This window comes from Candoia aspera, chromosome 1 (genome assembly GCF_035149785.1).
Source record: "Candoia aspera isolate rCanAsp1 chromosome 1, rCanAsp1.hap2, whole genome shotgun sequence".
In the NCBI taxonomy this organism is placed as follows: Eukaryota; Metazoa; Chordata; class Lepidosauria; order Squamata; family Boidae; genus Candoia; species Candoia aspera.
The window spans coordinates 43,979,064-44,006,714 of NC_086153.1; the positions used below are offsets into that span (position 1 = coordinate 43,979,064).

The following is a 27,651-nucleotide window of genomic DNA, read 5'->3' on the forward strand; positions in this document are numbered from 1 at the left end:
TTCCTCATAAGGTTAGAACGGGATTTTTTTTTCATTAGAAAAATATTAATTAAAATGTTCTACAGTCCAAAGTACACAGCTTGAATGTGGCTAAAATAATTATAAATGCCTCACATTAAAGAATTAGAATAAATCATTTACTCTCAACTTCACTGTGGAGATTTTATCTGGAATGGTCTGGAAGATAGGAGAGACAAACAAAGGAAATGAGAACAGCAGACAAATATTAATGAGGTTTTAAAACCAAAAACTTCAAGGTCCCATATAGTATGCTTTCCTATCTTATCAAAACCATTGTGAGATAGAGTAAAAGATGTTGACAGGCATAAAGTTGTCAGAGTAATAAGTAACTGGGGATTTTTAAAGATGAGTTTTTTTAATGTCTCTGATTTTAAGCATATTTTTTTTCCAATTCAAAAGCATCAGCATATTGGTGGTGGTGGTGGTTTTATTTAAATTTGTTATAATAGACACTCTAGTAGACTCTGGGTGGCTTACAAAATCCAGCAACAATAAAAACAGTTAAAAACATACACCACCACAGACAGCCCAGGCTAAACAGTAACAGAGAACCCCACCACAACAGGGGCCCCACAAATACATTAACCCCAGCCCTGAGACCAAAGCCAGATCTTGAGGGCTTTTTGGAACCCCAGGAAAGTGAGTGCCATCCATATCTCTGCTGCGGGATGCCATGACAGAAGGTGGGGGCCATGACAGAAGACACGCTTCCTTGGTCCTGTCAAATGACAACATTTAATAGAGGGGACCTGGAGTACATCCACTCTGCTAGAACATACCGAATGGGTAGAACAGCTGGAGAGAGATATCCATCCATTTTGCAGCTTGCAGTTTCTTTTCTGCACAAGGTGCCCTGGGCAAATCTCATGAAATGGCGATCCAGCTGGTATTCTGAAGCCTTCTTTAAAGACTTTGATTTTTCCTGCTTTTTTTCTGAGGCAAGAGAAAAAACGCTGGAGAAGTTACACTGGGAAACTTAGTTTTCCTTCATCAGACTCTTCCATTCACCTGGGCAGCATGTTCAACATGCTCAGTTCAGAAGAGCCATCTTCAAACGATTCACATTTTTTAAAAAATCATCTGCAATTTTGCATGTTACCCTTTTCACTGCTACTCTTATAATCCTATTTCTCCATGATCCCACATGCTGCCAGCAGCTTCACATTATTTGGGACCTCTTGCAGCAGCTCAGCCAGGCAATTTACACCTCAATAATCTCTGGGAATAAAGAAATAAAGCAATCAGGAACACACTGGTACCAGCATGCTTTCTCTCTCTCAATCTAACAAAGAACTGGCTATCAGAAGAGCTCATCTCAAGTACATACACACTTTCTCATTATGTACTTAAAATGTTTATTTTTTCACCAGTCATACAGTGCTTGTCCAGGCCATATATAAAATTTAAAATAGATTTAACTACAAATGGATATAATATAAATGCCCATACTATCCAATGATTAAATACAGAAAATAATATAATGGCAGCTATATTTTGTGCTGTATCATCAGGAGCTCTTGGGTGCTAAGATTTATTAAAAGGCTTAGGCTTTCAGAATACTGTTTGGCTTCAGGGACAGAACCTACAAAGGGAGAGAGGGAAAGAGACAAAGCTGCAGAAATACACATAGCCTTGCACCCCTCTCCCATCCCTTAATCATGGTTTAGAGTAACCACGGTTGATAGAGTATTTCTTTGATAGTGTGATAGAAAATTCCCTGTGCTCATCTCCCCTTGTCAAATCATCATAATGGCTAGCTCAATTTGCATAGGGTAATCAGTCCATCTTTCTCTTACTGTGACTAATTCAAAAGATCTACACTGGAGTTCTTTGTGTTTATGAGGTTCTGCAATGGCTGTCTTTTCCAAAACACCATGGCTGCTCAGTCATACCGTGCACTCAATATAGTACAGTCTCCATTGTGTATAAATGTGAATATGAGGTCCATGCTTACTACTTGTGAATAGAACAGAACAGAATAGAATAAACTTTTGAAGCGAATATTTGTAGCTCAGGGTTGAACTGTGGAGTCCTTGGTGTTCTCTGAGCCTTGTTGTTTTCTTACGGACGTTTCATTGCCAGACTAGGCAACATCTTCAGTGCAAAGAGGGAGTGGGCCTAGCTCTCAGTTTATATACTGTAGCCACGGTATATAAACTGAGAGCAAGGCCCACTGCCACTTTGCACTGAAGATGTTGCCTAGTCTGGCAATGAAACGTCCGTAAGAAAACAACAATGGCAATGAAACGTCTGCAAGAAAACAACAAGGCTCAGAGAACACCAAGGACTCCACAGAATAAACTTTTATTGTCATTCCAGTATACACCAAGGTGCACATTAAAATGAAATTTTGTTGCAATTGGCTCACAAAAAATAATTACTATACTATACTGTATAATACATATTCTTTACCATTCCACTCCCCTAATCATTATCCCTAATAAATATCACAGTCCTACATACAACATGTACCACAATGAAGTAAGAGGGCATTATTAAGAGTTCAGGGGTCTAATAGCCCAGGGGACAAAACTGTTACCTAATCTAGCTGTTCTGCATGGAAGGCAGCGGAACCTTTTCCCAGAGGGTAACAAGGAGAACAAGCCACAGTGAGGGTGGGAGGGGTCCCTGACAATATTCCAGGCTCTAGACGGGCATCGTGTGTACGCTGTACCCTGAATGGGAGGAAGGGAAATCCACTCTGCACAGACTTCTTATCCGAGGCAGATGATGTAGATGGCAAGAGGTTTTTTTTTCTTTTTAGTCACTTATAGTACTGTAATTATTATATTATTAGTTACTTATAATACTGTAATTATTGGTTCCAATTCCTGCCATTTCAAAAAAGCTGTTCTGATTGAACATGCAGATCTGTCAAGGAATATCATTTAAAAAATAACCCTATCTTGTATATGAGCTAGGTGACAGAGACTTGGCCAAAATAATCTGTAGGTCTGCCCTAGCAATTGTATTCTGTTTCTACCAAAAGAAAGAAAATCAACTGTCTGGGTTTGCTTTACTCTACTGGTAACAATACCGATTCCTGTGGCAGCTTAAAGCGTGAATCCATTTCTTGTGGAAGAGGCTTTCATTTTCTAATGACTCTGCATATGGTTGACATGGGTGGAATTCTTTAGCATCTTCAATACCTTGCTTCAGATTTCAGTCAAAAAGAGCACTTGAGCTATTTTCACAAATAAGCAAATGATGCTTTTGGATTTATTATTTTTCTGGGACTGCTTCAGCAGTAAAAACAATAAAGCAGCAGGAAGTTAGGTGCTTGGAGATGATGCACAACTGCAAATACATGGCTGCTGACATGGGAGGTGACCCACTGCAGAAGCTGGTGGCTGCTTTTTGCCAGGGGAACTGTTCTGTCTGCACTTGTCCCTTCACCACTACTGTATTGTCCTCCCTCTTCAATTGTTGGGGAGCAACAGATAACAGTTTTGTCTTGCAAAGGACTTCACTTAATTTTCAGGTGAAAGTGAAGACATAGAGTCCATGGTGGGGTCCTCTTCGATTGAAAGTGAATCCTTAAATCAAGATGTGAGTAGGCACAGAATAAAAGGAAGCAGCTCACCATATGTACAAAGATTTTTTCTGGCTGCAGTTCATTAGCCCACTGGCAGCAGTGGCTGTCTTCCTTTTTCATTTTTTTTAAGAAATCATAAAACAAATGGATAGTAGGTGAAGCCACCAGTAACATTTAGAGTTGATTGTTTTAGAATGCAGAATGCTGAGACAAACCAGAAGTGAGAGCTGTTGCTTGAATATCTTGCTTATGGGCTTATCAGGAAAATCTGAATGGCTATTACAGAATAAGTAGGGTTGGAGTAGAACAGCTTTCCCCAGCTTGGCATCACTCACTGTATTAGATTCCATCTCACCGATTGGTGAGATGGGAATTATGAAGTGCTATATATAAACCCACACCTCTGCAGAAGGCCAAGTTGGGAAAGACTGATAGACAGTAGATCAACTGTAGCCAGATCCAGCAGGTGAGTGATATATTCATCATATGTTTTTACATTAAGCATATCTTTATCCAGAAATCTCTAATCATTAAAAACTAAACTAAAATAATGTTATTTTTATTTGTGTCAGACAGATAGATGATTAAAATGGTCAGGTTGCCAAAAGTCTGTGATAGCATTTGTTATTCATTATTGCACTTCCTTAATAATTGATGCTAGTTATATGAATAGCTGAAGCTCAGCAAAACATTTGCCAAATCAGATTTAGTAGCTCAATATGTTATCCTGGCTATCCAGATGGTTAGTTATTTTTTTAAGCCATAAACAAACAAACAAACAAAAACAGGCACTTAGGATTTCTAAAACATGATTTGCCTGCAATTTTCTCTGTGTCCCATAGATGTCAGTGTATTTCTTTGTATTCCTTGAATTCTTAAAAACAAATCAATGCAGTGATGAAAGATAAGACTTAAATTAAATGTTAAATTAAACATTTACAACAAAGACAGAAAGTTATACAGGGATTTAAGAAGTATAAAGGACATAAACAGCTAGACTAATTAAATTTCATCACAAATAGGTCAATCCTCTCATGAAATCTTCATAGGCAGAAAAAAAAAAATAGATTGGTCAGGTTCAAAGTATATTTACTTTCTCCAAAGCAGATATGAGAAGCTAACCTCTACTTCGGTATAACAAAGTGGCCACAATCATGTTCTCATACTCAGCCATTTTGCTTCCTTTTGACAAATATCCTTCCTTCCTTCCTTCCTTCCTTCCTTCCTTCCTTCCTTCCTTCCTTCCTTCCTTTCTTTTGCAACAGACCACGTACATCCTTTCTACAGACATTTGTACATTTTCAAATTTCTCCATCCATTTCCCCATTTTTAGTCAATGGCCTACCAATGTATACAATTGTATACATGTCTAGTCTTTCACCATTTATCTATAGTTTGCAATCATTCACTCTGTTTTCCTTATCAAACTACCTTGTATCATACAATCTATCTAACAATTTAGCTTTTTTGGCCAACAACACAGCATCATCTGCATATAGAAGTACATGTGTATTCATGTCTCCAACTAATACACCCCTAACATCATCATAAACATTCCTTATACATTTATCCATAAATGTGCTCAACATCCAAGGGACATCACCCAACTTATACAAGAAGAGATAAAGGCCCCTACCTGGTTCCTCCTGCTTTGATGTAGGAACTGATACCACAGATTGCAGCTTCCTCCAGTAGTTCTGGTTTAAAATAAGAGTCTGGAATAGTACATTGATACGATTATTCAAGTCACATATAGTTTAACCAAACCTGCCTTTTTCAAATTTCTCCAGGAAACCTGGAACAAAAATGAGCAGCAACTGGCATTCAATAGCTGTATTCACATATCCATTAATGTTGTATCCATTAATTTTTCATAGGAAGAAAATCATGAATGTATTATTTATAAAGAAATATTTTTATAAAGTCCTCTATCTTATGATATAAAGCCAATATTCAATGTTCATTAAAAATTAAAGCATAATACAATAAAGTATAAAAAATAGAAAACCATTAACTACAGCAGTAAAAGGCACCAAATAACATGAATAGCTCACATCAGCAAGTTTAAGAGGACCAAACTTAAAATATCCATGCAAATGAACAGGTTTAGACTTGACAGTAGAAGTTCAAAGCGCTGGCACCAGACACACCCATTTTTAGGGTGTTGTACAGTTGGGGCACCACAAGAAAAAACAATTCCTCTTTCCTTGTAATCAATATTGTTCATTCATAGACCATTTCCCTCTGTGTTAATGTTAAATTGTTGTCCTCTAAATTTGACACCTACTTTGCCATCTTCATTAAATAAGTTGTTTTACTATAATTAATTCCACCCATTTCAGTTTTGAGAAGACATGTATATAACATTCAGGTGGGTATATTGGCAGTGATTTTAATGGCTTGCATTCTCCTGAATTTATGTACAGTACAATAGGATTTGAACTATGATTATTAGTTCCTGTGGTCCTGAAGCAACAGAAATACAAACAAAATGACTAAAATATAATAAGATTAATGACACTGCTGTAGTTTTGTGACTCGAAATGTAATCACCTTGAAGGCAAAATGTATGACTTATAATGGGTATTATTATAAATAGTTTGTAATCTGTAATAAAAATAAGAGAAAAGATTTCTATTCATTCATGACTACTAAACATAAAGGAAGCTTGGGCATTGTCCAAGCTTTGCTTCCTTAAATGAAATGGATTTGCACCACAAATTCACCTAGAACTTAACTCTTTGACATAAAATGCAAGATATGCCAGTTCAGTTTTCTATTTGGAAACATTAAACATTCTCATTTTCTATGGAAAGGACCAACATATCTACACTGCAAATTTAAAATTGAGTCCAAAAGCCTCACCCTGAATAGTAAACTAGAGTCTCAGTCTGATCATTTTCTGTACCCAAATTACACTGATTATTTTAGGAAGGGGAGTTCAACTTGGCAGAAAACAGATTAAAACATAAAACAGCATTAGCATAGTCGAGTTTATTATTTTACAATCATCAACTTTTCATTCATCATAGCATCTCCCTCTTGAAGATATAGAAGAATTAGCAAAACATATTCTTAGATTGTGTTATTTGAGTAGAATAATTTGGTTACTAGTCCTGCCTCCCTTTCCATGTGTCACTGAAGTGTGTTGCTGGCTACACTTCAGCTGGCTATAAATATAATCTCAATAATTTATTTAGTGAGAAAAGCAAACATGTATGCAAAGGCCACATTGGACTACTAAAATGACTCTATATATACAAGTCTTATATACTGCATTTTGCATGAAGACATAAGGTAAAAGAACAAAAGTTTCTTCTGGTTCCATATATTTATAAAATAATATGTACATAATATGCTGCTTCCCCATATCTGACATCATAGCCCCCAATTTCCTGTTGGATCATCCTCATGCAGAGTCCTCACCACGAGGCTGCTGGGGAAAAAAATGGATTTGAACTCTACATGGGTACCCTGAGGAAAGAGCCATCTTGTAGACGCTTCCAGAGAGTATAATCTTATTTGGACTATATAAGCTGCAAGGTTGCACATTTTGCTAAAGAAACCTGATAAAGCATCCACCGTTAAAAACGATGAATTACACTGTGTCCCACCAACAACTTAAGAAATGTTCATAGTGGGCTTATCATGATATTATACAGAATGTAAACATCTTATACAGTAAGATGGGGCAGGGTCCTGGTATAAAGAATATTTCCAGGAGCCATAATATTTGCTATAGCCATACAAGCTCCAGAAATGACTGTGTGTGAACCTAGGCTACAATGTGTGAGATATATTGACATGTTTTTAATTTAACTTTTCCCCACTTCCTACACAGTTGTTTTACCAGCTGCAGGGAGACATGTGCCTGAAGATAATAGAAAATGGAAAACACAAGGATGTCCACATTAAAGAAGGAGAGGTAAAGATAGGTTTGTATAGAAACTAGCAAGCAAATCTCAGGCTGTAATTGCGGTATTTCTTTGTTTAAGGATATATTATTTTCATATAATAATTTATTTAATAATTACATGAGATAGTTCAGTAGGATTTCCACTTCCCACTTTGGTAGCACATCATGAAAAAAAAATGAAAATCCTGAATAAGGTTAGAGGCAGTATTGTTATTATTGCCATTATTGTGACATATCACATTGTAATCAGCTGTTCCAAGAACTTTTTCACAAGTGCTATTACCAAGATGGACCGAAGGGCTGAAGGTAGTAAACCTTGGGCCATTCAGAACCATTATATAAACACTGAGGAGATGTTTCTGACTCTCAAGGTTGGGAGAAGTCTCTTGCCTCAACAATGAGGGAAGAAAAGGCCTAAAATTTAAATCTGTGGAGCAAACATATTTCTACTGTATCTTCTTCAATAGGCAGATCTTCTGTGTGTAAATGTGAAATTTATCTAGCCATGTCATATCTGTGAAACTTCTTCTATAAGCAAGTTCAGAACACAGGTTGAATGGAGATTTGAGAGATTTGGGGGAGGCTGGGAGAAGAATGAAAGGGAGAGCAGACATAAATAAATAGAAGGCAGCTTAGCCCAGGTAGCAAAAAATCTGGGAAGAAGCATTTCAAATTATTCAGAGAGACTCTGTTCCAGTGAACTCACTGTAAATGAGAATGGGAAATTCCTTTTACAGTTTCCAAGTTTCTGTATTTACCCCCAGACTAGCATTAAACCCAAGTAGCCCAAGAAAGAAGGAAAGCAAAAGGCAACAGTGTTAGGGGGAGATATGCCCAATTAAATGCAAAATTCCAGAGGTTAGCCAGAAGAGATAAGGAATTATTTTTAAACAAGCAATGCGTGGAAGTGGAAGAAGACAATACAACAGAATGGACAAGAAACCTCTTCCAGAAAATTAGAAACATTGGAGGTAAATTCCAGGCAAAAATGGGTATGATCAAAAACAAGGATGGCGAGGACCTAACAGAAGAAGAAGAGATCAAGAAAAGGTGGCAAGAATATACGGAAGACCTGTATAGGAAGGATAACAATATCGGGGAAAGCTTTGACAGTGTGGTCAGTGAGTTAAAGCCAGACATCCTGAAGAGTGAGGTTGATTGGGCCTTAAGAAGCATTGCTAATAACAAGGCAGCAGGAGATGACAGTATCCCAGCTGAACTGTTCAAAATCTTGCGAGATGATGCTGTCAAGGTGATGCATGCCATATGCCAGCAAATTTGGAAAACACAAGAATGGCCATCAGATTAGAAAAAAATCAACTTATATCCCCATACCAAAAAAGGGAAACACTAAAGAATGTTCAAACTATCAAACAGTGGCATTTATTTCACATGCCAGCAAGGTAATGCTCAAGATCCTGCAAGGTAGACTCCAGCAATTCATGGAGCAAGAATTGCCAGATGTACAAGCTGGGTTTAGAAAAGGCAGACGAACTAGGGACCAAATTGCCAATATCTGCTGGATAATGGAAAAAACCAGGAAATTTCAGAAAAACATCTATTTTTGTTTTATTGACTATACTAAAGTGTTTGACTGTGTGGACCATAAGAAATTGTGGCAAGTTCTTGGTGGTATGGGGATACCAAGTCATCTTGTCTGCCTCCTGAGGAATCTGTATAACGACCAAGTAGCAACAGTAAGAACAGACCAGGGAACAACGGACTGGTTTAAGATTGGGAAAGGAGTACGGCAGGATTGTATACTCTCACCCTACCTATTCAACTTGTATGCAGAACACATCATGCGACATGCTGGGCTTGAGGAATCCAAGGCTGGGGTTAAAATCACTGGAAGAAACATTAACAATCTCAGATATGCAGATGATACCACTTTGATGGCTGAAAGCAAGGAGGAACTGAGGAGCCTTATGACAAAGGTGAAAGAAGAAAGTGCAAAAGCTGGCTTGCAGTTAAACCTCAAAAAAAACCAAGATTATGGCAACCAGCTTGATTGATAACTGGCAAATAGAGGAAGAAAATGTAGAGGCAGTGACAGACTTTGTATTTCTAGGCGCAAAGATTACTGCAGACACTGACTGCAACCAGGAAATCAGAAGACGTTTAATTCTTGGGAGGAGAGTAATGACAAATCTCAATAAAATAGTTAAAAGCAGAGACATCACACTGACAACAAAGGTCCGCATAGTTAAAGCAATGGTGTTCCCTGTAGTAACATATGGCTGCGAGAGCTGGACCATAAGGAAGGCTGAGCGAAGGAAGATAGATACTTATGAACTGTGGTGTTGGAGGAAAATTCTGAGAGTGCCTTGGACTGCAAGAAGATCAAACCAGTCCATCCTCCAGGAAATAAAGCCAGACTGCTCACTTGAGGGAATGATATTAAAGGCAAAACTGAAGTACTCTGGCCACATAATGAGAAGACAGGACACCCTGGAGAAGATGCTGATGCTAGGGAGAGTGGAAGGCAAAAGGAAGAGGGGCCGACCAAGGGCAAGATGGATGGATGATACTCTAGAGGTAACGGACTCATCCATAGGGGAGCTGGGGGTGTTGACGACCGACAGGAAGCTCTGGCGTGGGCTGGTCCATGAAGTCACGAAGAGTCGGAAGTGACTAGATGAATAAACAGCAACAAACAAAAGCATTAAATATACCTTACTGAAATCTGTATAGTTCTTCTCTGATCTCGTCTGTTTGTGGCTTGATGGGAGAGTTGAGATTTATTGCTATGCCTGGTGTGTGAACTCTGGCATCAGATATCCCCCATTCTATACCTGTGGATTTAATTTCTTTTTCCTGAATAATTTGTACATGCTGTCTTCTGGCCATTATCACATTGTTTTCCAAGTGCTTATAGATTGATCTCATTATGATTTGCTCTACAGTTTCCCAGTTATTGATGTCAGTTTAATATGTCTATAGGTCCCCAGATTCCCACCCCACCTTTCTTTGAAGATACCAGTGTTTTCTGTCCTTCACTTCACCAGTTCTGCCAAGATAATATATAAAGGTTCACCCAGACCATACATGACCACGGAAGTGTCTACGGACAAACGCTGGCTTTTCAGCTTAGAAACAGAGATGAGCACCGCCCCCTAGAGTCGGACACAACTGGACTTCATGTCAAGGGAAACCTTTACCTTTACCTTTACCTTTACCTTTACCTTTACCCTAGGATACAATTCTTTTGAAAATATCCAAGCAGCTGCTGCTGCTGCTTTTGCTTCTTCTTTTTTTCTTAGCTCATTCTGACCTTTTGCTTCACGTATGCCCTCTCTACAATTCTGGGCTACCTTTATGTATACTTTCATGGTGACCTGACTCTGTCCATCTCCTACATTCGTCCTTTTTTTTTTTTTACATCTTCACTAAACTTTTTGAGGAGCCATATTGTTTTATGTTTTCCTCCATTTTCTTTTCTTATTGGAATGTTTACAATCGTTCATCAAGTTTATTCATTTGAATTGATGGCAGATGTTGGATAGTTTATTAGGCCACTTTATAGGAACGTTCCCAGTTCCTTCTAAAGTGCACAAGTCTTATTTGAGGTCAGAGATTAAGTCCACAGGATTCCTGAATTCTCCCGGTATTCATTTAAGCATTCCCAGGCAGTGGCATTTTACTAGTACTTACAAGATACAACTACGTTTTGTGCCAGTAGTCTGTCAGCTACATAACTCAGTGTGATCCCAGAAATCATTTTCCCCACTGATACATTTCCAAGGCCAGTTATTCACCTGCAGTACTCTTTTCTTTCTCTTCTTCTTCCATGGCCAGCAGGATGAATGAGCACATCCCTTGAGCAGCCATAGTGTTAATTTCTAACTCCTTGATGCCTTCGTTGTAGTTGCCTTGGCAATATCGTTTGCCCCCACTTGGATTAGTAGGAAGGAATAAGTCTTGGAAGTTGTTCTGTCATAATCACAATCCATGGGCCTTCTAGACACCCTTTAAAAGCTTATGGGTGACTCAGTAGAGTGTTTTTCCTGTTCCTCATGAATTGCAAATTGCCACGGTCTTTCTCTTTGCCTTCTTCCAAGGTGCAGGTATTCAAGGATCTACCCTCCTGTCTCCTGTTCAGCGGTGTCTCTTTTTTCCCCAGAAGGCTCAAAGCCTGTTTTCTCTGCAACATCCTGAAAACTTTTCCTGAGTTCCAGCTTGGCAGAATATCTTTTATGTCCTTTGTTTTTAGTTAGAATTCTTTGACAACTCTTGCTCCTTTGATTCTTTTCCTTATGTAGAGTTGCTTCTACAGTTAGCTTTTGCTGCAGTATCTCTTTTGCTTGCCCTGATAAATTGTTTCCTTTCTTGTAAGCTGAGATATGACCATTCTCTCCTCCAACTCTCAATTTTTTTTCCTTCAAGCGTTGCTGCAAGCTTGTAATACATGCTGGATTGTTTTCATGAACGAACACAAACATGTCAACTGCACTGCAGGTCACAATTACAGAGTCATGTCTGTTTATCTTCGCTTCTATCTCTTAAGGCACTACCATTAGAAAAGCGTTTATTCCTTCTTGCTCCTTTCTTAGGCTCTCGGATTAAGCTAATATCCATTGTCCACTTAGAAGGAAAAATTGGCAGGATTTCCTTTGCTAAAATCCTGTTAACTCACTCACTTTTCTTCCTCATAACTGTGCCTTATATTCTTTCTACATTTTCTGTACAGGGTCTGCTTCTTCAGCAGGAAGCAGTCATTCAGTCCTACACAATGGGCTATCAACAGCTGGCAGGACATACCTTTTTCAGTCAGCAGTTATGGTGAACTTGTCATTCCCCACAGCTGAGCATCTAAGTCTCACAGAATGCGTGATTCCTTTCTTCTTCATCTCATCTTGTTAGCTTTTCAAGGTAGGCCACGCTAGGAAGCCAAAGTCATGAATGCTAATACTACTTTTATTATAAGGTGACAGTAACAGAATCTTGCAAGTTTGAATGCACTTCTCCCTTTCCTCCCTTTATCTTCATGAGAAGTAGGGAGGAGGGTCTTGTTTGCCCTGGACTTGGATTTCTTTTATCTGAAAGTTATCTTGGTAGCAGCTCTTCCTGCTGTTCCTCAAGATTGTTCCTTCTTCCCATTACATCTCCCCCTGTTGCCAAACTCCTATTCACTCAGGGCATTCAAGGAAAAGTAGAATGGGGGAATAAAGACCAGCTGAGAAGTCAGAGAAGACGCAACCAAACCTCCTGCTATTGCTACATGTTTAAACTTTATTTTTTTTTCTTAGATGTTTCTTTTACCAGCCAGGATTCCACATTCTCCACAAAGGTATGCAAACACTGTGGGACTGGTTATTGAAAGGAGAAGATTAAAAACAGAAATGGATGGACTCAGGTGAGATGTCATTTTGCTATCAGTCTGATTTTATCATTATAAGTCTCTCTGACAGGTGTTAGAGCTGAAAAATAATGTCAAATATTTATCTCCACAAATAAATTATATGAGCACATGGACAGTACAATGCTGTGAGAAATGTCACTTCTCTGTAGAGTCTTGGGTCTACAGAACCAAACTTTGTGTATTGTATGTTTAATTCAACAGAATAAGTTCTGTATGCAATCAAAGCTCTGAGAACCATAATGTATTAGTGGATCTAGGTCCATTGTTGTTTGCAATTGGATGGAGCTTATTTGAATATTTGGAGTTTATTCTCTTTCTCGAACTACAAGCATTCAGCCTCTGATGGACATCACAGGGCTTCAAATAATTCAGAAATCCAGTAGTGGAGAAAATGTCACATTTCCTCTGTGTGTGTAGTTTTTATCAATGCTGAACTAAAGGAAGGTATACGTGGTGGCACAAAACATCACCTAATCAAGTCCTTTTGATTTTAATGGAACTGGAGAGGGAAGGATTCATAAGCCTCTCCCACCTACCACTTCTTTGGGGAAAATTATTCCACTTCCTACCATGATGAAAAACATTCATTCTTGAGATCATGGATTTGCTGCCATATAATTATGGTCTTTTAATAAGTTAGGTTTAATCTAATTTGATGTCACATGGCCAGTTTTTCCATCCTTTCAGGTATGTTTGAATTAAATTCAAAGCATTATACACTCATTTTTTTGCACGTTGATAACGTATCACATTTTTAGGAATAAACTGCCTTCCCTTTTATATGCTATCATATATTTATTAAGAAATATATGTAATTCATACCTTTTTATTTTATTTTCTCAGATACTATGTTGGAGAATCAACAGATGTCCTTTTTGAAAGATGGTTTTACTGTGAGGATCTTGGTATACAACTTATCCCAATAATTCAAGAGTAAGTCTTCAGGTTCAGCTTGATTCCTGGGACTTTCTGGGAAGGTCTATGTGGCTTTCCTGGCAATTACAGAAATGGTTGGCTATTGCCTTCTCCCAGGATGACTTTTCCTGGAATTTTTCTGGGACTTCTTGGTGGTCCAAGTGCTAATCAGGTTCCTCCTTCCATAAACCTTTTGAGATCACCTAACATGTAGCCAGGACTGTTTCATTATAAGAATTAACAGTTGGCCTTGATTTGCAGTATTACTGTGTATTGGAACTAACTGTTATAATAATATTGGCACTTGTTTTAAAGGAGTTTGCTGTTTCAGGATTATTACAAGGAGAGGGATGAAGTTTTATTTCCCAATGCTCTTGTCCAGCTGTGCTAAGCATGACCACATGTGATGTGAACAATATGTGCATTTTGTTCCTAAGTCTCTATTCAGTGCTACCTCCCCTCATTTAAATTCTGAAGCCACACTAGTAAAGTGCCTGGACTCATCATATAATACCAGTATCAGTTCTATGAGATCTGGTCCTTAGCCTACATGGCACCAGAGATATTCTAGAAGGTGGTATCCATATGCTTGGAAGAATCCTGAGGTTTGTCAAAATACAATAAACTTAATGGGCAAAAGACCAGGAGGTGAAATCCCAAAATACCTTGTTGAGGACTGAGCATGCTCATTGGAAACACAAAGTTGACTATATTGTGGAAATTGGAGAAAATACAGAGAAAAATTAACATAGAGCCTCTTGGAAGTGAGCATGGCAGACCTCCTTGGAGCTTGAATATGAGTAACTCTATAATATAATAATAATTTCATCCATCAAAGGGATTCCACTGTTAGTTAAATGGTTTCTCTCTGTATAATCTGAGGTTAGGGGGAAGATCAAGTTTAGAATTGGTCAGTTTGGTCTAGTGGTTAAGGTGCTGGGCTAGAAACCAGGAGACTGTGAGTTCTAGTCCCGCCTTAGGCATGAAAGCTGGCTGGGTGACCTTGGACCAGTCACTCTCTCTCAGCCCAACTCACCTCACAGAGTTGTTGTTGTGGGGAAAATGCCATTTTTCATGCAGCCATGGAATGCTATATGTAATAAAAATGAACATTTTAAAAAATGTAATAAATTAATTACATTCATATTTGATCAGCATTTCCAGTGCTAACATTAAGTTACTTTGAAATTACTCATTTGAATATATGCAATCTCATTATCTTATTGGTTAATTAATACATTAATCAATACATACATGTTAATTAATAGAGCCAGTTTGGCCTAGTGGTTAAGGGGCTGGGCTAGAAACCAGGAGACTGTGAGTTTTAGTTCTACCTTAGGCATGAAAGCCGGCTGGGTGACCTTGGGCCACTCTCTCTCAGCCCAACTCACCTCACAGGGTTGTTGTGGGGAAAATAGGAGGAGGAAGGAGCATTAGGTATGTTTGCTGCCTTGAGTTATTGATAAAAAATAATAATAATAAAAGCAGGATAAAAAATAAAGAAAAACAAATTTTAAAAATTGCTTAACCATTGTTATTTCAGATTTTTCAGTTCAGTGCAGTATCAAACTGGAAAACCCAATCCAGGTGATGTAAAATGGCTTTGGAACTAAAATAATTTTTTCATCCAGCAAGCAATAATAATTTTAAAGCTTAACTAATTTTATTTTTCTTGCACTCCTATCACTTACTTTCTTTTAATACTCCTCTAAATGGCATTACTATTGCACGAGAACAGTTAGCTTTTTTCACTGTTCATTAACCAAACTGTGCCAGAGAAAGGGAGAATGATTAATTATTTTCCAAGATAAACTCAGCAAGCAGATTGGGATCTCCAGTTGTCCCAAGCCACAATCATCATTACATCTGAGTCTCAAAGGCAGGGAAACCCTACATGCTCCATACATTTGCAATAACAGTAATTATACCATTCTTCAAAATTCTAGTTGGATTTCTCTATCCATCATCAGAGAGGATGGGTTTCATTTTTACTCCTTTTCTGTGCCTTCCCTTTTCAACCAACCAATTTAACATCAGCTTAAAAGAGTGATGGGTTATCTCTCATTATAGGTCCTCAAAGAGAAGGTGGATCGTCATTTCTTGGGAATGCTATAATGCTGGGTTTCCTATATTGGGTGTGGAGTGGCCTTGGCTGGGGTGGGCAAAGGATAAATTAAGAACTACTGATTGACCTCTGAGTTATTTGAAGTAGACTGACACAGATTTACAGTTCTAAATATTTAATGAGAGGAAAATCCAGGGGAAAATTAAGAGAGACCCACCACTTGAAGTGGGAAGGCTGCTACTGTGCAGCAGCCATGACCTACCTGCATACTTCTCCACTGGTTCCCCATGGCCACTGGGGCTGGGTTCCTTCCTGGCTATATTTGTAGATATTTGGTCATAGCAGTGTTTCTCACACTTCAGTAAATATCTATTGCTGTAAGTAAATATCTCCCTAGCTTACCAGAGATGTATCAGTTGAAGCAAAGCCCTAGAAACACAACATTGTCCCACCCTCCTACAGCTCTCGTCCCATAGCCTAATTAACACATGTATAGGTGACTATATTATGGGCTATATCGGTGAATACCTAGAAGTATTAGGGGAGTGTTAATGTATCCCCAGACATTTCCATGTGTGCTTGGAAGACTTTCTGCTCCACCTGACTATAAAAATGATAGACAGCTTTCGCCTAATACTTTGTTTGAAAGTGTGACTACTTCTGACCCCCCACAACCCCAACAAAAGAACAGAGGTATAAACATACAGTTGTGGCAGCCATTGTGTGTATGAACATGCTTCTCTCTTACCTAGCTGCTATTGTAAGAGCACTCACAACATGTTCTCAGTCCTCCATATAATCCTACCATCCTCAGCAGGTTAAGAAAATCTGGATTAATTTTGGGGAGCTGGAACGTACATGCTTAATTTTGTGAAACAGCTATATTTCAGTGATAAAGTGCATGCTTGGCTTGCAAAAGTATCCAATTGTCTTCCATAACAAGGGTACTGCTGCCTTGTTGACCATTTTTACAGTGAAAATATGAGTACAGTTTAACTTAACAAATATCTAGATGTGTGTGTGTGTGTGTGTGTATGTATGTGTGTGTGTGTGTATATATATATATAGCATCCCAGGTTAGGACTGGAGTAGCAATCCTTTCTGAAACTTAACAGATTTGCTATTGCTCCCTTTCTTTATATCTTGTGCCCTCCAGAAAGGGTGGGCAACAGTTCTCATCAACTCCAACCAGCATGCTGTCCCATTTGGAGAACATCAGATTAGTGTGATAGATGGAACAAACACTTGGCTTGCCGTGAAGCAGCTGTTTACATCTGCTTTTGCTAGCCACACGGCACAAGGATTTGTTTAGAATCCAATTCTAGGATTCTAAGTTTCGTTTGTCAGCCTCATTCTGAATAGTTTCAGAAAGAATGAATTTAATCCTTTGAGCCTTTGATTTTTAAAAAAAAATGAAAAATAGAAAAATTGCATTTTTGAACAAAGTTTTTCACAAGAAGCAAAAACAAAAATGTTCTTATTTTTTTCCCCAAATTGTTTTATTACAGAATGCAGATAATACATTGTAGAATACAAATAAAAACTAAGTACGTAGGACGAATTTTGTAGGGCACAATATTCCTTTAAAGGCTTTTGCAGAGTCACTACCCCACCCCTGGAATAAATAAAAACTAAAAATGGTTAAAATGAGAGGGTGTGCCCAGCATCAGAAAAGTTTGTTGATCTTTGATTTATTGGATGTGCATTGTGAGCAGTATTGGGCAAATCACAATTTTTTGTCCTCCACGTCCTAACTTACATGATAATTTACCAGTATACACTGGTTTTCACTCTACCTCCATCAGCTTTCAGTCACCAACTTCCTTCATTGAACATATTGTTTAAGAAGTTATCCCAGGAAAAACCAGTTGTGGCAATTATGCAGCATTAATACACCATAATACCAAAACCTTTGCAATAGGCTAAAAACAAATGCAATATCGTTATCCCCCCACCCCAACCAATTATGCTGCTGAGTTAGAAGTGGATGTTCTTAATGAACATTTGGGATACCACTGAGATTCACAATACTTTTCTGCATCTTGTTTGGGCCATTATTGAAAAAGCACCCCAAAGATGTATTATGAAAGCACCCCATGGCTTTTGAGGAATAAAAAGTGGGTGGGGACACAGATTTTATCTTTGCTCTTAATGGAATGTTGCAGTTAATTTCACAGGGCACAGATCTAAAAATTTCAGAAGAGAATTTGAAGTGCCTGCTGGTCTTTCAGACATCTTGAATACAAATAGAAGATATAGCGCATTGCTTTTACAAGTGTGATAACTACTTCTGTTCCACAGGGAGAAATGAGCCTCCAAAATGTTGGAAATGAGTTGTATTATGCAGCATGATAAAAAGTGAATGAGGGATGAATGGATGGGACATCTGTTAGAAATATACAAGGCACAGAGAGAGGGGACGGGTTTCTCTCATAAAGTTCTTCTCTCATAAAGTTGGTAAAACCAGTTAAAAGCAAATACACCTCCGATGGGAGGAGCTGGGCGGGGATAAATTAGATAAATAAATAAAAATAAAATAAAAATTTACATAGCTAGGGTTTGGGGCTCAGCTCTGCTCTCAGCTGGTTCACCAGAGGCAATCTGTTTCACTGTTGAACAGCTTACTGTTAGGAAATTCTTCCTGATTCCCAGTTGAAATTGAAATCTGCTTCCTTGTAGTGTACCCATATTTCTTGTCTTACATTCTGGAAGAACACTGAACAAGTCTACTCTGCCTTGTATCCAACCCCCTGCTTTGTCAGGTGTTCAGAATGAGGCACCCATGACTGATAGTTGTTCCTCTGAATATATACAGTGAAGGGGAGCCCACCACCTCTCATACTAGATACTAACCCTAACGTTACAATTTTCTCTTAATATGTTTGAATCTTCTAAAATAAAAAGCTACAGTATCAAACACTGTCTTTTCAATAACTTTGTTCTCTCTTTGTTTTTGATTTGTTTGTAGATGAAATCTTAAGAGCGATTCCTTTCCCACTAAATGATATCACAGTCATGGATCCCTTTTCTTTGCAAGGCTGGCTGCATGATTACCAAGAAGATATAGCCCAGAAAAAATCCTTGAGTCTTTTTGGAGACAACTTTGAAACGGAGGTTAAGAAATCCGTTCTTAATTCTGAACTAGAGGGATCAAATAAGATTCTCTTTTAACTGAAGAAATATCCTGTTGAGAAATTTATTTTGATCCAGACATTTTGCTGTGAAGATATTTTGCTGTTTGAAGTGTTGCAGGAAATAACCTTCTCTGTCTCTCTCTCTGTGTCTGTCTCACACACACACACTGTAGTCTAGGTGCATAGTATCTACAAGTAGTAGATATCACCTGTAGATTTTGGTACTCATGGCAAAAGTTTGTTTTCTGGAAGAAAATTGGCAATCTGTTGTCTCCCCATGACACTTGATATTATGTATCCTTCTGCCTAATGGTAATTAAGCCATAAGTACTAACCTTATGTGCAATCTAACCTCCAGACTCCTCCTCCTGACCCTCCCCTTCCACTGGCCTATATAAAGCTAGCAATGGGCAAATCTATCTACTATTGATCTGCTCATTTTCTAATCTCAATAACAATAAAAAATAACTCAAGAAAAATAGTGTATGGGTTAGAATTCGCAAACTAGAACAGCTCAGTCTTCAGCATCTTCCTGAATGCAATCAGGTATGATGCCAGCCTGAACTTTGCTGAGAGATTTCTGGTGCTGCAACCAAGAAGCAGCACCTCCTGGCTTCTTTATTACCTAAAAGTGGGGAACTGGGAGTAGTTTTTCTCTAGACGACCTGATAGGTTGGTCTAATTCTGGCAGGTGGTCCTATAGGTATCCAGGTGCCGTAAAAGATTTTATAGTTCAAAACCAGCACTTTAAATTGCACTCAGAAACTAATCAGTAACCAGCACATTGCCAACACTGTGGCATTTTGCAGTGTTCCCAGGGATGGGAGCCAGTTAACACACTGGCCAATGCATTTTGGACTTAATGCAGTTTCCGAGTGTTCTTTAAAGATAGGCCCAGGTAAAGCACATTGCAGTAGTCTAAATAGGTGGTAATGAAGGTATATGTTGCTATAATGAGATCCTCTTGTATCAGGTAAGGTTGCAAATAATGTACCAACCTAAGCTGGGCAAAGGCCTCTCTAGCTACAGCTTCCACCTGCTGTGCCAGCAGGAGCCACGTATTGAGAAGGATGCCAAGACTGTAAACCTGCTCCTTCAGGGTAGGGTCTGCCAGTCCAGAGACAACACTGGGTCAGTAGAGAACCTTGATAGGGTTCAGCTTCAGCCTGTTATGTCTCATCCAGACCCTGAGAGCCTCAAGGCAGTGGAATAAAATATCATTTGCATCTCTCCTATAGCCCAAGCTGGCAATGTAAAGTGGTGTATCATCAGTATATGGATGATACCACACCACAAATATTTTTATATTTTTGTACTTGCTTTTCCTAGAGTATATAATTTTTGCAAGCACATTTTCTAAATATTCATTCAATAGTTTTTATAGCCTGCTCAAATGAGAAGACTGTGGGCAAAATGTTAACATTTTAAAAGCAACAAAGTAATAAATCAACTTACAGAAACATCAGTAGTAATAAATCAACCATCTACCATGAAAGATGCTAATAAAATGTAGCTAGGGGTTGAAGGCCCAGTGAAATAAAACTTGATTTCAAGATCTTCTAAAAACTGTGAGGAAGGAGTTTTACTGCCTCTGTGGGTAAAGTCAAAATAAAATCCATAGATCTATTATCTGGCCACAGTTCAGATGTATCAAAAATAGTTTTGGCTTGAAAAAAACCTCACCTTAAAATAAAAAAGAATATATTTTCTTGATTGTCTTCTAGGTTATAATATTTGGACCAGGAATAACTGAAGGAGGAGGAAAGAATGCAGATATATGGATATGGCAGATGGTATATAATATTTGCTTTATTTCTTACTTATTATGTACAGTATTGGTAAAAAAAACAAACCTCCAGACCAACACATGCATTGATCTTCTTGATCCTTCCCTGGGATTCTTGGTTACAGAGGAATGGTGGGTCACTACAAAAAATAACCCTTCTTCATAGTGACCCTTCCACCAAAGCAGTCCAGATATCCTAGATAAATATCTATACTTATTTTCCTTTTAATTATATTATGGCTTTTGTTTTACCGTTGGGATCTCAGCCCTCAGTCAGTCATCTGTTTGTTGTTGCAAACTTTACTTTCCTCTGTTTAAAAAAATATTGTAAAACATAACTAGAAAGTGTGGATGTTTCCTCACTCAATTAAAAAAAAGTGTGTGTGGGGGGGCCTTTTCTGCATCTCTTCATTCTTGAGTCAGCAGAGAACTGTACTGACATGAAATTGGTTGCACTATTACTCATCGCTACCCTGCCTCTGTTGCTGCTGTTTCATAGTTCCTGTCCATTCCTGGTCACGTATCTGAGTAGGAAGGGAGAGGGGTGACATTAGACAGGAGCAATCAGCAACATTCCCAGCTGCTGCCCAGTTGCCTCTCCCATAGTGATGCATTGGGGAGTGTTTTTCAGCTTCCCCCACCACACCAAATTTCATCTAATTCAGTTCTGGTTTTGGGACTTATCCTGCTGAAGGACAGGGAGACAGTCCAGAGTTCTTTTATATCATGTCTTTCCAATCTTCCATTGGCTTGGAAAGAATAACATGGTAGGGAAAGCATACCAAGCATGGCTTCTAGAATTCATTCCAGCCCCTTAATAGCAGCTCCATTTTGGGTCATGTGACTTGAAGGAAGTGGGGGCTTCCAAATGTTGCCACTTGTTCCGTTCTTAAGTGTTGTTCACTGCTCTCCTGTGGGGGGCATTTTCCCCCCACAGTCCTTGGCCAGAGGTGGCCCATTTTTTAATGTGAACATCCTTTAGTTGGATTCTCATGCCACACCAAATTTGATCCTATTCTGTTCTGCTTCCAGAGAGTTAACCTGCTAACAAATAGAGAGGCAGATGGATAGAGTCTTGAGAACATTTTCATAATTTCTTTCCAAAATTATTCTCCACAAAAAGTGGGGAGCCTGTGGCTTGTTACTCATTTGCAGCCCTTGGCACTTCTTGAGTTTTCCAACTCACAGAGCGAAACCTATTCCTCCGCTTTCCCTCTCCCAGTAACTTTGTGCATCCTGATGTGCATTAAAGTATGGGTGTACTTGTATGCTTTGTCTACCTGTGGGTAGGTATGTAGGCCTACTCACAGGTTCACCCCTTCCACATACCCCTAATTTTGAATGAGGCCCTTAGGGCCAGAAAGGTCGCCCTTGTTTGTCTAAGAACAATTTATCTAAAATAGTAATAGTAATAATAACAACAATAAATAAACGGAGGCAGAAGCTAGAAAACTTGGCAAAAGAATGCAAATGGAGGAGTTAGCAAGAAAAGCTACTGTGGAAACTAAAATCATTGTGAGTAGTTGTGCTTGACTCAGGATGGTTGCAATCTTCTAAAGTAATTTAGTTCCCTTGCTTGATGACCACCAACTTTGGGCTCTGAACCAGCAACTTATAAGCAGCTGCAAGACTCTTTGAGAAACCAAAATGGGAAATAGGAAGCCTGACTGCATTGCATTTGCAATCAGCTGTCTCTCTTCAAAGGAAGGCAATTACCCTGCAAAAGGTAAGAAAAAGAGAAGGCAGCCAGACCCAAACAGTGTGCCTCTCTGAATGCCTGCAGGGAGCTGCGTTCATCTGACTCTCCTTCCATTCAGGTATAGCTCTCTTCAGACCAGACTTCTTTTAGTTGCAGAAGTGAATTAGCTCCCTCTGTATCTCTCTGATGAGATAGAGATGGCCTTTTCCAACACTAATGGTTCCCTCTTTGTTTGTACCATCCCTGTGGGCTTAGGAAACCAGTCTTCCAGTCTTGGAAACCTTTTCAAATATCAGATGATAAATGCAGAAAAAGAAATTGGAGGAGGGGAATAATCCCTCTACCGAGTCTTCTATTTTTCAGCAGACCAATCAATCTGGATACAGCAAACTTAGTTTATTAGTGAGTCACCTGGCTTGATTGTTTCTGCTCATTCTTCTTCAGTGCTGGTTAATAGAGATACCATTTTTGCTAGTTTTATTACAGGGCTGAGGGAGTTGTACTTAATCTTTTGATTTGTTTGGGTTGTTTTCTTCAAATTTAAAAACTATAAGAGCATCCCAAAGAGGAAAGGAAGTATTTAATGTTGTAGCTGACATAAATACACTAATAAATTTACTAGCATTTTTCCTCAACTTTTTCTCCACATGCTTGTAAGCAGTAGGCACTGGGGAAAGGAATGAGAATGTGTCCATGTTGCCAAAGCAACCAGCTTAATTAGCCTACTGTAGTTGATGAAGTGGAGCAAAGATGAATAAGAGATGGGCAAGATTTGTTTATAAAGATATACTGGTGAATTTTTAAATATTAAATTATATCTCCCTCTCCATTTTATATCCAGAAGGAATTAAAAGTCTGCCTCCTTTTTCCTCACCATTTTTAGGAAGGTATATCTTTTGTTACTACTGATAGTAAAATCCTGACCTTAAGGACTGGAGACAGCCTTCTTGTCCCAGTGCAGACTAAGTAAGTAAAATATTATCATCTATCCATTGTTGCCCAAATATGACTAATGCATTTTTATACTCTCAGCTACTTCTGCATCATTGTCCTTACCATTTTCTATTACTGCAATATTAAAATGAGCAGAGCCTTCAGGTGCAGATTAACACATTTCTAATCCATAAAGCTCTGTAGATTATCACTCTATCCAGTTCAGCACCAGGTTTGGCGGGAACTTCAACAATCTTCTGAGCTGAGAAAGTGGGGCTTGATAGCACAGAATCTGATTCTTGAGATACCTCCTGCTGGTTCTATTCCTTGTTTTAGACCCTTGAAACTAGCCCAAGACACATATATAGTGGTAGTTCACTGAATATGTTTTGATGTTGGTAGAGGCAATTGCAGGTATGGAGAATTAACACTGAGGTCATAGTTAAGTTAAACGGAGTTGAATCTAGCTAAATATTTAATTCAGCCAAGCCTCCTGATAAGATTCATTCATCCTTTGTTATGGCAATTTACTCTAGTTATTGCAATATATTGTTTCCAAATCTTTTGGCAACTTTCTATGTAATTAAAGTGATGATATTTTCCCAGAACCCCTGAATTACTTGGTTTTATTGCTTCAATTACTTGTAATGAAATTTAGAGGAGGAGGAGGAGCAGTTTGGGGCTACAGTGTAAAACTTGCAGCATCCTCATAATAATACTAAGCTTCTTGTTAACTGGTAGTAATTCTTGGAATCCTACTGAAAAAAATAACATGGGATGATTTTTAATGGGTTAGGTGCATCAGTATTTTAAGGGATTCAGATTTTACATTTCTTAGACCAACCTTCCCCAACCTGGTACCTCCAGATGTGTCCAGATTGTGACTTCCAGAATTCCCAGCTAAGAGCTAGGAGGGAGCTAGGTTGGGAAAGGTAAAAGGGTACTGTACTGTGGCTTATGCTAAAATTGAAATTCCGACAATGGATGCCATCTATCATTCTCTATTTTTTGTTTGGTGGTGTTTTTAAGGTTTCACTGGAAGAGAGATGAAGGATCCATTGCTCTTTCTGTTGTTCAGAATCCGGCGAGGAAAAGACCCTATGTCTGAGTTTTGTATCCATATCCTGCTGTCAAAAATTATTAATACAATTCTACTTTTTAAATTTAAAAAGTGTCAATTTTATGCTTGTTTTTAGAACTTTGGAAATATGATGTGAATGTATTTCCTGGAACTGAGCACACCTTGAGCTATGTGTGTGTAGGAAAGCTGCCTCATTTAAAAGGCATCATGTACATTACTATGTCAGGACATAAATGTGAATAATTAGTAGATATGAGGGTTGTATATTATGCATAGGACCAGATGTTCATTACCAATATCAGCATCTCAGTATAAGCAGGAAGGAGTGTCAGTATGCCTATATCTCACTTCTGGACTCCTCACTGATGTGTGGTTGGTTACTAAACTGTGGGGTCTGGTCCATCAGAGCCTTTATTAGGTTCTTCTCCTGGCTTTCACATCTGCTTGCATCTAGAACTTTTGCTTTGCAGATCAGACAAGCTTTTAAAAACATGCCCAGTCCACAGTGAAACTCTTAATCACACAGGGGCATAAGCAGGAGAATATTATCAGTACTGGTAGTATTTGTCATATTTAGACCTTGGAAAGAAGTGGGAAATTCAAACCAATCAAAGAAAGTACCTCTTTGAATAACTGACTGAATAATGAAAAGTGCTGTTCTGAGATACATTGATGGCCACCTACTTGGGTGGCTATAAATGGGGATTGGATTCATTCATGCAGGATTAGTGTATCCTGATGGTCGTGTGTTATCTCCAATATTAGAAGCAGCAGGTTTCTCAAGTGCAATTAAGGTGTGTTCTTTCATATGGTTTTGATAGGCAGTACATAGGCTGCCACCAGAGAACAGAATGTTGAGGTGTTTCTTGACAGGGCAAGACATTTTGCATTCATAAAATAAGATCAATTGAACTTGAAAAACTCAAGATGCAGTACAGTCATCTTAATGACTCTCCTAATAAGTCTCTGCTAGCATTTGGGAGCACAAAATAGAGATAAAACTCCATAACCAACAGCATCTTCTTCCTCTGGTCCCGGGTCAAAGGGAGATATACTTGGGCACTGCCCAGAGCCATCCATCTACAAAGGCCTCTCCTCAGAGGATCCTGGTTTTGTTGAAACCATTTCCAGTTTTATGAAGAGCATGTGAGCAATAACACAATCTAGGAGCCAAAACAGCATCCTTCATTTGCTATGTGCTGTATTTCATAACAATTGTTCAAACTGAACCCAGAGGAATAAGAAGCCAAGGCATCTTTCCAGGATGGTTCTATCCCTATTTACCTCCAATAGCTTACATTCTCAGTATTATATTGTAACTCAGAGTGTTACAGGAGAATTGGGAAATAAATGCATTTGGTACAAAATGGTCATAATTTGCCAACACTTGGCAATGAGGCTGGGTGTTAAAAACTAGTTGCTCAAGGACATGTAATTGGAAGGAGTCAGAAGTGGAGGGACAGAATAGTCAGAATAAATGTCAAGAATCCATGGGAAAAGCCAAGGGGCTTCATAGTAGACAGCACAAAGCCTGCTAGGAATTCAGAACTGAGTACCTTTTGAAGGGAGGAGACTTCTTTTCCTAAGGAACTGAGAAAAAAGCTGGGTGCTAGGAAACAGTACACAAAGACTCCAAGGGGTGTGCATGTATGTTAAAAAAAATCAAGATGGCAGTTACAACTGCATGGTTGAAGCCCCACCCCTTTGGGTGTCATACATGAGCAATGCACATTAAAAAGGGGAAGGGTTTTAATCAGATAGTCATGGTTGCCATCTTGATTTTTTAACCACCCCCAAGGACATCCCTGTTGTGGAGCTAAGGGTGTAAGGCATTTTCTTGGACACAGATGAGTATCCAGGGGAAAAGGCAGAGAAGCAGAAGAAGGCTAACCTGAAAGTCATGGGTAGGAAAAGGAGGGGGGGAAACAGGGCATGATTAGCCTATAGCAAAGAAACAGCCTAAGGAGATAAAGGGATAGGAGACATATCTTTAAAGTAAGAGAAAGATTTCTTGAGAGCAAGGGAGAAAAGAGACAGAAGTTTCAAGTTAAGAGATCAATAGAAAGGCTGCTCATAAGTTAGGGCTAAAAGAGGAAAACAGGAGGCTACAACTCAGTGGTTACAAGTGGAGGAGACCTATTGATGGTACCATGGGTTTGGTTCAGTTGGTAGACTCAGCAAGTGAGAAGTTTCAACACCCAGTGTGTGTTGCCTGGGGGTTGACACTGTTTGCAGAGCCAAAAGGAGGAGAAAGAAGAAACTGAGCCAACAAAGAGGAGGCTTAGAAGAAAACAAGCAGTCAAGAGTGAGACTACTCCATGAGATTCACAGCATGTTTAAAATAAACTACCTCTCCATGGGCATGAGAAAGAGAAACTGCCATCACTGAGCAAGCCTCTCAAGAGCAAGAGATTCACTGCCATCAAGTTCAATAGCTTAATGTTATTAATATTATCATTGTACCTGTGTACCAATATAATAAAACTATATATCTGTATGGTTATTGGTTCTGAACACAAGTACCGTAGTAAAATAGTTTCCACAAAGATCTGATGAGGGAGGAGGAGATCATCCCTTAGAGCTCTCCCTGCTAGTTAGAGAGTAAGCAGCAGGCATGGTTATACTGTAGTGAATAGGATAGATGCTGAAGGGAACCTGGGGAATCCACTTCTCAAACTCAGGGATAGCTAGTTTGAAAAAACAAAACAATAAGGCTATGCATAAGCTAAAACCTTAGCAACTCCTCTGTGCCTTACTTTTGTGTAAGTGTATTAATAATTTTTAGCAATCAGAATCTAGTTTTTCAAGAAGAGGCCAGACAGACTTTCTAGTCCCACACAACTAATAAGAACTAACAATACAATAATTCAAAATGTGTCGTCATGCTACATGCCTACTAATTAATAGGATAAATTCATAAGTAGTAATTCTTCTAGTTTAGTCAAAAGATGGGAATCTGTCTATCAGTATCCACAATTTACGAGGTCTCCTTCCTCCAGGGCTTGAACTACTTTCAAAGCAATCTTAGTTAAGAAAGCTAATAAGAATTTCTTTCAAGCTAGTTGCTTTATAAACAATTTCAACTAAAATACTCTAAGGCACTAAAGAATCTTTATCTGGGAAGACATGATACATTCTATTATGTGTCTCTACACTTATACACTGGTATATATTTGAAATTGAAGTTTCTGCATGATTTCCAGC

General features: G+C 38.7%; 1 protein-coding gene across 1 annotated transcript in view; it reads left to right on the plus strand.

Moving 5' to 3' along the window:
• The window catches only part of HAAO (3-hydroxyanthranilate 3,4-dioxygenase), a 29,561-nt gene extending 2,647 nt beyond the window's left edge, over nucleotides 1–26,914 (plus strand). Inside the window, exons 3-10 of the mRNA XM_063302918.1 lie at nucleotides 7,398–7,481; nucleotides 12,722–12,828; nucleotides 13,678–13,767; nucleotides 15,293–15,336; nucleotides 18,783–18,928; nucleotides 20,673–20,741; nucleotides 23,317–23,399; nucleotides 24,396–26,914. Of these exons, the coding sequence (XP_063158988.1) occupies nucleotides 7,398–7,481; nucleotides 12,722–12,828; nucleotides 13,678–13,767; nucleotides 15,293–15,336; nucleotides 18,783–18,928; nucleotides 20,673–20,741; nucleotides 23,317–23,399; nucleotides 24,396–24,474 (702 nt within the window). The 3' untranslated portion in view covers nucleotides 24,475–26,914. The remainder of the gene's footprint in view (nucleotides 1–7,397; nucleotides 7,482–12,721; nucleotides 12,829–13,677; nucleotides 13,768–15,292; nucleotides 15,337–18,782; nucleotides 18,929–20,672; nucleotides 20,742–23,316; nucleotides 23,400–24,395) is intronic.
• The last annotated feature ends 737 nt before the right edge of the window (nucleotides 26,915–27,651 follow it).